The 11,922-nt window shown below is 46.1% G+C and overlaps 3 protein-coding genes across 3 annotated transcripts in view; all 3 read left to right on the top strand.

The window, feature by feature from the left end:
* Positions 1-4,458: 4,458 nt before the first annotated feature.
* K452DRAFT_343066 (uncharacterized protein) lies at positions 4,459-4,722 on the top strand (the record flags this gene model as incomplete). The annotated part of the gene is made up of 1 exon (XM_033545400.1): positions 4,459-4,722. A coding segment is annotated over one exon (264 nt), but the record flags the coding sequence as incomplete, so codon positions are not given.
* Positions 4,723-7,146: 2,424 nt separating this feature from the next.
* Positions 7,147-8,672, top strand: K452DRAFT_313087 (uncharacterized protein; the record flags this gene model as incomplete). Its single annotated transcript, XM_033543626.1, has 3 exons — positions 7,147-7,740; positions 7,813-8,245; positions 8,341-8,672. 3 exons carry the CDS (start codon positions 7,147-7,149, stop codon positions 8,670-8,672), a joined length of 1,359 nt encoding a protein of 452 aa, XP_033392239.1.
* A 2,699-nt stretch (positions 8,673-11,371) lies between these two features.
* The window catches only part of K452DRAFT_362456 (uncharacterized protein), a gene marked incomplete at its 3' end in the record, with an annotated part of 1,152 nt that continues 601 nt past the window's right edge, over positions 11,372-11,922 (top strand). The window contains exon 1 of the mRNA XM_033546500.1: positions 11,372-11,897. Within this exon, the coding sequence (XP_033392238.1) occupies positions 11,584-11,897 (314 nt within the window). The 5' untranslated portion in view covers positions 11,372-11,583. The remainder of the gene's footprint in view (positions 11,898-11,922) is intronic.

The raw sequence follows: 11,922 nt of genomic DNA, 5'->3' as shown, positions 1-11,922 counted from the left end.
AACACCGTACACGAATGGGTCGGATCAACAACGAATAATGCGAATGCGGAGAAGTCGAATTAGTTTCCTACGTTCTCCTCAACTACTCTCTGCTTTAGGAAAGCCGATAGAAGATACTCTAAGATAGTGGACTAGAAAAGAACAGCCTATCAGCCTTACTCGGCGGAAAGCTACTAAGTAATGCCGCAGCTACCTAGAGTAAAGACAACAATTGGAGAATAACAGCATCACAGCTTTAGGCTGTGCTTAACTTTGCATAAGACTCATAACGGTTTAAGAATAGAGACAATCCTACAGCATAGAACCTCTACACCACTATCCCCTCCTACCCTACTATCCGCTCCCGTTACCTTCCTTTTTCCTCCCAGATTGACAAATTATATGTAAACTAGTAGCAAAACTCTTGAATAGTCGTAGCCTGTATATCGCTTAGGGCGATGGGTCAGGGTAAATGAATACAACTCAACTTAACTCAACTCACTTTAAAATAATTAAGAAAGAGAAAAACATTAATCCGCTCATATAAATAGAGTCGCAGTGTAACATCCAACTCTGCGAGTGAGAGTCGCCAAGTCGCGTTGGTAGTTCTTGTATAAACAACTATGAATCGATCTGCTAGGCTGATTAAAAGATCTGAAACATCTAATAAGAAAAATAAATAACTAGAGGCGCATTTCGTAAGATATTAACGTCCGTTACTGCGAACTAAGTTCCACCGTCTAGCGAGACAGGGCATAATATAATGTTGAAGTGTACGCAGTTTATATTGCTTTTTCTATGGCTTAGTCATTTAGCACAGGGTATAAGAGGACTCCGCCTACCGGGCTCCTAATAAGATCATGCCACTTATTACTATCAATTGAAACCCTATTCATTGCAACAGTTATAAGCCCGGAAATGCGTTTGATGCCTTCTACTATCTAAGCGCATATCTACAAAATAATACTGACGTCTTAAGGTATCTAAGCGTCGTCTATACTCCTCGCTATTAAGGACACGTTTCCAGTTATATATCATCTAATAAGTAACACTTTGCTATTGTCTATCAGCATTGTTATTAATCATTAAGCTGAGCACTCTTTGCATCAAATACACGAATTCGGCTAGCGCTGATATTCTTAAGTTACCGTAGAAGCACCGTACCGACTCGCTGGCACGGTCGTATAAAATACTAAGTCGGTCCGACAACGCTATATAATCACGATGGCTTCCTCTAAGCTAATTATCGTCCTTAAATCCTTACACGAGTGGGAGGAATAGTACTTTATTGTCTAATCACGGGTAAAGAAGGCTAACGTCCTTAAGTTTATCGATCCAACCTAACCGACTCTTCCTAAACAACTAAAGAAGCTACCGAGGCTATTAGCCCCGGAAAACGATAGCTCTGCAGCTAAGCTTTCAGCTAAGAAGCTAGAATACGACTTCTATAAGGAGGATAGGAAAGAGTATAATCGCAATGTTAAGGATATTAACGATATCTCTTCGCTTATCGAGGATTCGATTAGCTTCTCTCTACAGCCACTGCTACGGAACCTAGCGGATGCGCACCCGTATAATTAACTACGTGTACTATAGGCTCGGCTGTAGCCCTCACGCGACACACAACAAGACCTTCTACTAAACCAGTTAAGGCAACTAGAGAAGCCTCCAACCAATCAGAATATCGATAGATAGCTTACCCAATAGGAAGAGACCATCCTCAAAGCTCGAGCAGTCGACCTACCCAACGTCAGTAGTAAACAAGGCCTTAGGTCATTCCTCAGACCTCTCCTCCAGCATGACTCGCAGTACGCGGCTCCAATCTATCAAAGGCTTATTAACGAAGGGTCTCCCTACAACAAGGATGTAATAGACCTCATCTCTAAGTATCGTAGATATACACAGCAGCTACGAGCGGTCACTAACCCTAAGATAACTCGGTCCACCTTCGCCGCCTCATTAAAGGGACAACAGCAGTCCAATAAACCACCACCTTGCCTATACGGCTACAACCACTAGTATACTCAGTATTACTACCTAAACACTGAAGCTCGCCCTACCGGTTAGAAACCAAATGAGAAAGTTCAGAAGCAAGTCCAAAAGGCGCTCAGCAATCCAACAACAAAGGACAATATAGAAAGGGCTATCGCCAGATCGAAGAGTATAAACAAGCACAGATCGCAAGAAACCTCAACGGGCGAAAAAGACAAGGACGATAGCGGAACAGCAACCTCCTTTACAGCCGCTATTATCGCAACATCTTTTGCAGCCCAAGGACTAACGCGACCTACTACTCTTAACCTCTCATAGATCACGGACACGGGCACTACCCATCACGTCTGTAACAGATTTATGAGTAAGCGTTTCACCAAAACACGCAGTACAGGCCCAGAGGATTTCGTTCTCAGCGGGAACAGCGTCGTTCCGGTAGAATCATTTGGCACTATTACTATAGAGGCAAGCAGGAACAACAAGCGTAAGCCTATTATTTTAAGGGAGGTAGCATATATCCCTTCCTTCATAGGCAACCTTATCTCAATTGGCAAGGCAAACGAGAAAGATATCCACATAGACACTAGACGAATATGCCTCTACAATAAGAGGGACAACAGTATTATCTACAACCTCACCTTCGCAGAGGGACATTTCTTCGCGGAATACCATTCTGCCAACACTGCCTCGGCTCCAATTACTACTACCTTAACTACCCGCAACCTCCCTGCGGAGCAGTAGCACTCTATCTTCGCACATACAGGCTCGAATACTATTCAAGCTTTGCCTAACGCCGTGTCTAGTATAAGTCTAAGCAGTAAGAACCTACCTATCCACTGCGATGTCTACGCCAAAACCAAGGCTCATCAACAAATCTCCCGAACCACCAGTAATCACGAAGAAACATCCTCAGCTCTATTCTTTCGGGTCTCTCTAGACCTCATCTAAATGACTCCAGCTTTCAACTATCACGAGTAGATAACGCACCTTGATTGCGTATCTACTAAATACGTCCTCGCTAAAACTTATATCACTAAATCCGACTATAATATAATCGTCCTAGCAAAGCTTAACCAGATTCTAATTCGCTTTCACCAAACAACAGCCTTTCTTCACTCTAATAGAGAGCGTTCTTTTACGCAAGAACTAAAGCAGGAGATTCACCGAAGAGGAATTACGTAGGAGACTTCGTTACTATATACTCCTGCTTAAAATAGACACGCCGAACGCTCCGGCTACTCTCTTATCCTCAAGGCAAGAGCACTTCGCATTAGAGCTAACCTTCCTAAACGTCTATAGCCAGAAACTATAAAGGCCGTAGTATACATCCATAATCGGACGCCAATCCAACGTCTTAATTAGAAGACTCCTTTCGAACTAGTTTATAGAAAGAAACCCACTACTAACCACTTACGAGTATATAGCTACAAGGCCTACGCACTCGACAAGATAATACCGAAGAAGGAGAAGCTAAGAGCCAGAGTTCTTATTGGCTATTTAGTTAGATATAATTCCACTAACATCTTCCGCATCTAGTACCCGCCAGGGGACCGCATCCTACGAGTCCGAGATATCACTTTTGATAAATTGACCCGCTATTCACTAGAAGACAAGGAAGAAGCACATAAGGTTCTAGAGGTAGAAGAGGAAGACGAACCATTAGAAATAGTCCCAAGGATTCGGCTAAGTTCAGAAGGGTCGACTGAATCTAATAAATCATCAGCGGAGGATAAACCCGCCTATGTGGTAGAACACACAACTAAATCACCCTTAGTATCACGTAACACAACTACCCAAGGCAGCCCTTTAAGGCGAATACCTCTATCTACTAACGCGCAAAACAAACGAGGGTAATTAATTACCCCTACACCATCGTCAAGAGAATAAGGAACTCCCCAGCCAGTATAGGACGAGGACACCTTTACGTCCGCACCATTCTCGCTAGCAAGGAATCAAGAGCCTAAAATATTAGGGGGCGAAGAAGAGGAACTACCTCGCCGCCTAGGACGGCTTATTCCTACTCAGTACGAGACCGAACCTAATCTAGCAGCAGCTTCAGGAAATAGAGCTCCGAGAGGCTCTCAAATCAACGCAGATATTAATCCGAATCTTATTCTCGACAAACCCCGCAGTCGAAGACGATCAACTCGCCGTAATACGTACGTTACTATACTCAACAACAACTACTATAATAAGCAATCCTTTCAAGCTGCATTCCTAGCAGCACTAGTAATAAAACCGCAATCGTCACTTCCGTCAATACCGGATACTACACTCAGTAGTCCGCCACTATTACCGAGAATTCGCAGAGATAACCTACCACCAGAGCCCCAGCACTTTAAAGATATAGCAACTTATTCGCTACGAGAATACTTCCACTATACCATGCTCAAGGAACTACAGGAAGTCCAGGGTAAGGGGGTATAGACAGTAGCAGATTTTACTAAAGCCCAGTCACTTAACAAAGAGATAATCCCTCTTACCTAGGTCTTTAAGTACAAATTCGACGAACACGGCTACCTTATAAAGGTAAAGGCAAGGATCTGCGTGCGAGGCGACCTCCAGACAACGACTCAGGATACCTACGCCGCTACCCTAGCCTTCCGCATCTTCTGTACCCTTATTACTATCATCTACGCCTTTAATCTCGAGACTAGGCAATATAATATAGTTAATGCCTTTCCCCACGTGCTACTAGAAAACGAAACCTTCTATGCTCCGCCTAAAGGTATAAAACTTCCACACGACTAAATCCTACAGCTAAAGCGCGCGCTATACGGATTAAAAGAATCACCTACCTTATAGCAGAAGTATTTTTACAGAACACTATAGGATCTCGGCTTAGAAGCTGTCCCAGACGCTCCCTACCTTTATACCAACGAACATTTATTCGTTTTCTTCTTCGTTAACGATATCATCATAGCCTTCTATAAACAACACGAAAAGTTCGCCAACGCCTTTCAGAAAGACCTGTTCCAGCGCTATAAGATAAGGATAATAGGAGAAGTCCAGTAGTTCCTTACTCTTCGGATAGTAAGAGATCGCGCTCAGCGACTTTTATAGCTCTCTCAAGAGTCATACATCTCCAGCATTATAGCTCGTTACAACGTCAAGGAAAATCCAAATACGCTAACGCCACTACCGGCTGATAAACAGTTGGTTCTAAACGAGGAGGACTACGCCACGCCGTAGGACGTTTATACGTATTAAAGTAAGATAGGCTTAGCTTAGTTTATAGCCGTTAGCACGCGTGCAGATATTGCCTACGCTTGCTCTTTCCTCTCTACTTATTTAAGCAACCCCTCGCCGCGACACCAGCAGCTCGCTTAGCGCTTGCTCGCCTACCTAGGCGCCACTCGCAAGCTAGCTATCTGCTTTTAGGGATATACCCCCGAGCAGGCAGTCTTTACCATCAGTAGTAACGCATTATATAGCAACGACCTAGCCACGCGTCGTAGCCATTAGGGCTTACTAATTACACTATTTGGAGGGCCGGTCGATTAGAAATCCTCTAAACAACCTATAGTTACTACCTTAAGTACTAAGGTAGAGCTCCTTGCTCTGTTAGATACGGCCAAGTAGTGCTATTGGTAGAAGCGTTTCTTCCGAGGAATAGAGTTTAATCCTAGACACTACATTGAAATTTAGTGCGACAACAAGTAAACTCTTCGCCTTATGGAAGAAAATGTTGCTAAGCTTATCACTAAGCTTAGACATATGGATATTCATCATCACTGGCTTCGCTAAGAAGCTTAGGCAGGAAACGTTAGCTTTCGTTAGACTCCGACAGCAGATATAATAGCCGATGGGCTAACTAAATCCCTTCCAAAACAAAGGCACTAAGCCTTTAGTAAACAGCTCGGCCTAGTCCCTACGCCTGAATAAGATATAGTAGAAGATGACCACCTTAGATTAACTATTTCTTTATCTACATCAGCCACTATCTTTTTACTATCTTACCTTTCTCAATACTGCAGCGTTTATCGCGTACTGCCTAAAGCGGCACTACGCGAAGGGGGTGTGTTGAAGTATACGTAGTTTATATTGCTTTTTCTGTAGCTTAGTTATTTAGCACAGGGTATAAGAGGACTCCGCCTACCGGGCTCCTAACAAGATCATGCCACTTATTACTATCAATTGAAACCCCATTTATTGCAACATATAATTAGTCCTTATAGAGTACTCCTTGCCTAGCTCATAGTCTAAGTCCTAGGCATAGGTGAAAAGGTCTTAGAGCACATATAGTCTTAATATATTAGAACTAGGTATCTTCTTCTACTCTATATAGTTATTACTATCTTGCTTTACGGTATATCTCGCTTCACGGTAACCGACGTTAAGACCAATACTGAGTTCCAGTTGTGGTTAGTTGTGGTACATGATTGGTGCGACACTGAACAAAATGGCTACACAGCTTCGTGGCTCTCACCCGGCGATAATTGGCTTGCATTAGCCCTTACACTCAGCCTCCTAACTATTTTTAAGCTTAGTTTCGCCTCGAAACGCTAAGAGCTATGCCAGATAAGCGCAAGCCAATAGCTTTTTCTAGGGCTTTTATTAGACGCGTTTGCCTGTGATGTAAGGGCCGCAGACCTACGTACGTTTTAGTCCGCTGTGTAGCACGTCGGCATCAGATATCAGATGTTTTCTGTAACTGGCGTTGTTCCAGATTTGTATCAGGCAGTCGGTTTTTACAGGCGACTGTACATGTTACTTAACTTTTGGGCACCGTGCGGGGCTCGGGCAGACATCTAGAAATCCACTATTATAGCGTTTTATAGCTTCCCTATACGAATCCATTTCATTTATTGCCAGGTAGGTTAATAGAATAGTTATGTCTAGCAACCGATTACTCCTGCGAACGCATGATTTTCAGATATGTTTCCTTTTGGTGATTCTATTCCAATGGAGAAATATTTCAAGGGATCGCAAATGCAATGATGTAATGGTGGCAGAGCCGAAGGCGCTGTTGTGCGACGTTACTAAATTCTCTCGGCTGACCACCACTTTTGTCCCAACGCAATGTAATACAGCATGATACCTGCTCTGCATCTGTCAGAAAAGGGGCAGTGAAAGGAAATGAGAACAAAAATAGAAAATAAAGAGTCATTTTCTACTACTACTTCCTCCAAAACCTACTTTCTGTCACCAACATCCCAGAGATTGTTTGTCGCAATGTCGGAAACGCGAGAGTCGGCGTATAGCACGCTCGAACTAGACAGACGCCAAATGGGCGACGGTCTACCTGAGGTCCTACCAAACACCGATGCACCGGAAGCTTTCAACACTGGAGAGAAAGAGACCGCGAAAAATGCAAACAAGCTCCCAGTTGAAAAGTCCCCAGTTGAAAAGAGGGTACCAAATATCTGCGGTATGCGCAGAAGGCTGTTCTGGATTCTGCTAGTTGTGGCTTTGCTCATTGTCGCTGGCGCCGTGATTGGGGCAGTATTTGGCACGGCACGAAACAAACGCTCAAAGAGCCCTTCCCATGGCGACATCCACCAATCGCCTAAGAATGGTACTGAGATATATAAGCGAGGCATTTCTAGGAACTCGCAACTCGCTACTGCTAACTATACAGACAAATTAGGTATCGACCATTCTCAGCTTTACTACCAGGATAATTCGCTGCAGATCTGGAGTGCCGATTGGAACAGCTCAGCCAGCAACTGGACTCTCTACGAAGTATTGTCTCACGATAACAAGACAATAATTCCTAAGGATGGGACGCCGATAGCCACAGCTAATTATTGGCGGCCAGAACTTGGTGTACGTCTAAATACTTCCATGGTTCCAAGGCTCTTGTTCTTCCATCTTCAACACTAACAGTCAGCTGAGTAGAACACCGATTACCGCTGTCTTTTTGTCGACAATGAAAACTTCGTCCGGATTTTCTTTATCATTAGAGGAGCTACCTCAGACCCGTGGGCCATATGGCCCGCTATAGATCGGGTCATGCAGGTCAGCGAAAACTCCAGCCTCGTGCATTATATGCGGCAGTGCGATGGCTGTGATAATTCCGACTTTACTTCCTACGAATCTCAGGCCGGCGATCTTATAATCCACTATCCGTTCAGTAATGGCGACGGCGGCGATGTCACTGGCAAGCTTCAACCTAATGGCATCGTCATTGACAAGTACACTGCCATGGCCGTCGCCCCGCTCCCAGCGAGGTCGTCCAAAACTGCGTCGGTGGCCATGTATCTAGTTTCCGGGGGGTTATTAGCCGAGATCTATGGAATGTGGGGCCAGACTTGGGTAGTGTCTGATTTGAGTGAGTTTTGTCTCTTAAAATACCGACACCTCCGCTTAATCTCTCTCCCGCATCAAGAACACAGGCTAATGGCAATATTTCTTCCTGTTTGGCAGTATCCACGAGACAATACAGCGTCGATAATGGAGCTCAACTTGCGGCAATAACTCAACCAACAGGAGCGGATTTCAAGAAACAAGTCTTGATAACAAAGGCAGACGGAGGAGTGAAGATGGCGTACATGGATGGATCAGATTGGTGTTATCAAGATAATGTCGATGGGATGGAGAAAGTTCTACCACTCTCGCCGATCGCAGCAAACCAACTTGGACGGGTATATGCGCTCGAAGATGGCCCGCAAGTTGTTGAGTGGACAATGATTAATGGCTCGGTCCCGACGTTTAAGCGCGTTGGAGCAGTCGACACGACAGGCGGACGGTCATCATAGTGCTTTTGCCAACAGAGGCGCAAATGCGAGCAAACAAGTACAGAAAGAGTGGTCTGAAGTTTAATGGACAAAAATGTTCCTGTGATCAGCGTCGACTGGCTTGCCAATCTCCGTTGTCGGCGGCGAAGTGAACGTGAAAGACCCTACCGCCATTGAAGACCGCATCATCACATGTCTTTCACGCCTTGAGATGCACGTGAGTCGGCTGTTTCTATTTTCGATGTCCTGTAAATAGCTGAAACTGTAGATACCGTAGCTAAATAGGAAGATAAAACATCCGTAGTATACAGAATCCTTGCTATACTAATTTCACAATTGTAGATCCCTTTCAGAAATCCGTGTAAGAATATCAGTAATATGTAAATAATGCCCGGAAGAATCTTTATATATGGTACTAATTTTATAGGACAAGTAGAACAGCACTTCGAGTAAATAGTAGTTAGAGCATTTTTCGATTTATAAGAATAGAGTTGGATCTCCTCAAAAACGGATTCGAATACACTTCTTCTTACATTAGTCTTCATATACACTTCAATGCCGATAACTAACGACGCAATATATCAGTTTGGCACTAGAAGCAGATCTTGGGTTCTAGGCAAGCGACCCAAAGCCATGTCCATCAATAGCCTTCTTCGCTGGATAGGATGCCCCACCTAAGCCCTCCAGCTCGTAAAAACATTGATCGAAATGAAGACCGCTCATCCCCCAGTGGGCTGAAGGAATCTTTTAGCATCCGTCCCGACATATACCCTCTCAAGTTTCGGGTACCCCACTCTTTTGCTCTTAGAAAAGAAAAAGTGCTTGGTTTCAAAAACGTCGCTCTCTAATGGTCCGATTACCTTGTGACAATGCATGCCCAAGGTCCAAAGAGATGGACTGACGGATTCGTGCAGGGCAGGATTCTCTCTGGAAAGTTCGTAGAGGACAAATCAGCACTGAACATGCCCCTTTGCACGGTCTGTGATCAGTTGAATCGGAACTCTACATAACCACAAGATACCACGAAGTCATAGAATGAAGAGACTGTGTACGACAAGCTAAGGGTATAATCTTGAAGATTATTATCAGGGAAAGCGTTGGAGAAAATCGCATTTACGAAGCCTTGAAAGTGAGCAAGAGGCCGCAGTAAGCGCCAACGCAGCACAGAGCAAGCGGCCAAACTACACAGCCCTACCCTAGGCGCCCAGTTGAACGAGCCATCTTCTGGCACAGCAGCCATCCGTGCGACTGAACATTCACCCGCATCAACCGGTCACCTTCACCAACCCTGTCACAACCGCCGCACCATCGTATGTTTAGTATGGCGGCGAACACATGGCAACAAGGTAACAAGGTTCAGGTGAAACCAGAACTCGTCTTGGCCAATGAGCAACTGAGCCACGTCGCGATGACAAAGTCAGGGGTTTCTTCGTGAAGGCGTCCTGCCTTGTGTTCGGGTTGAACTGCCCCGTTCAGAGAACCACCGGTGAACCCTCGGACACTGAATAGGCACGGGCGGTGGAAGGCGAGGGCGATCTCGTGGCTGAATGGAAGGCCAACGCGTTCATCGGATATATACTGCTACAATAGCACGGATATCGGGCTCCGCCACATCCGAGAAGCCGATGTGGAGTCCTGCAGATGATGCACGCACAGAGGGCGAGGCTCGCTCTCGGGTTCATGCCGAAGCCTAACTACTACATACACACGATACAATGCAATACCTATCGATGTAAGCTTATTCTAGCGGCCGGATCACGAACGAGAATTCACCGAAAAACAGTTTCATAAATTTGATGTTCAGCGAAAGATAGGGTCTAAAATTGATGTAGCCTAGTGTGAGTAGCAGAGTAAGACCACAGGTGATTATGGTCACTCGACTGCTTCTTTCAGCTGCTGCTGGTAATAGGGCTCGTTCGTTCCAGGCACTTGGGCGCTAAGGCAGTGTGATGTTCATCCCTACAGCGAAGGTCCCTTCCCAATTGGAAGCAAATAAGGAAATCATCCATCGATCAGGGGTCAACACGAGGGCAAGCGGTTCAACGGCAGAGGCAGTGCTTGAAGAGTTTTCTCATCAGCGACAACAGTGCGTTTGATCATGTCAAAGAAATCATGCAAGCATTTCGAGGGGATGAAGTGTGAAGTCTTGCATTGAGAGCAAAGCGTAGGACGTCTCAGCAGCAGGAGGAGAGTTCGTAGGGCCCGTAGGGCTCCTGGCCGCTAACCCCAAGCGGAAATGCGGACACGAGTTTCACCCCGCAGTAATTTAGTAAAAGCGCAAAAGGGGAAGATCGACCCCGGACTTTCCCCGCCGAGCTCTCCGCCACGTCACCTTGTCATGTCCAGCACGGTGAGACTTCGTGTCCGGATGTCGGGCGAACGCCTCGACACCATGCGCCACTCCTTACTTGCCTATTCCCATCCCGGGGGTTCTGCCACTATCTACATACCCTCTAATCGATATCGCTAGCGACTCTGTCTTCGCTCGCTAAAGCCCAGTCAGCGGCAGAGCAACGGGACGTGCAAGTTACGACGTACCGTCTGCATTCTTACGACCATCGGCATTCCACTTTGAACAGCACATCCGGCGTTGGTACTCGGCGACTCCGGCGCACCGGTGTGAGTGTCTCAAGCTCACATCACGGTAAGGCTTCCCACAGCCCTACAAGGATGAGAACGGACCACCCCGATCGTCACGGCTGATTTCGGCCTGGAGAAAAAAGAAAATACGAGCTAAATGTAGGAGACACGGGCGGAAGGGCCAGCTCCAAGGGAGGTAGGACCAGAAGCCAGAGAGGTATATATACTGTCTGAACCACCTGCTATTCTCTCACCATCCTCTCAAGCCATCCAGTCGCTCCAGTCAAGACAACAACCTCAGTCCGCTCCTTTCACGAGACTTCTCGCAAAAACAACTTCATTCACTTTCAAAATGCACTTCACCAAGGCCACGATCATCGCCATGGCGGCGCTCCTCTCTTCCGGTTACGCCCTTCCCAGCGGTCTCGATGCCCGCCGCTCCGGCGATGCTTGCCAGGTCCAGCAATGCTGCGATGATGCGGACAACCAGTGCCGCACCGCCCCGGAGGCCAACATGAGCAAGTGCTCGGCTGACAAGGACACCTGCTACACCAACATTGGTCTCCCGAGCCCTTACGGCAAGGCCAAGCGCGATGCCCCCACCAAGGAGTCCTGCGACGATGCGGACAACAAGTGCCGCACGGCTGATGACGCCAACATGAGCAAGTGCTCGGCCGACAAGGATGCCTGC

Source organism: Aplosporella prunicola (genome assembly GCF_010093885.1).
Source record: "Aplosporella prunicola CBS 121167 unplaced genomic scaffold K452scaffold_45, whole genome shotgun sequence".
NCBI lineage: Eukaryota > Fungi > Ascomycota > Dothideomycetes > Botryosphaeriales > Aplosporellaceae > Aplosporella > Aplosporella prunicola.
The sequence above is the reverse complement of the archived record's forward strand: the minus strand, read 5'-3'. Positions and strand labels throughout refer to the sequence as shown.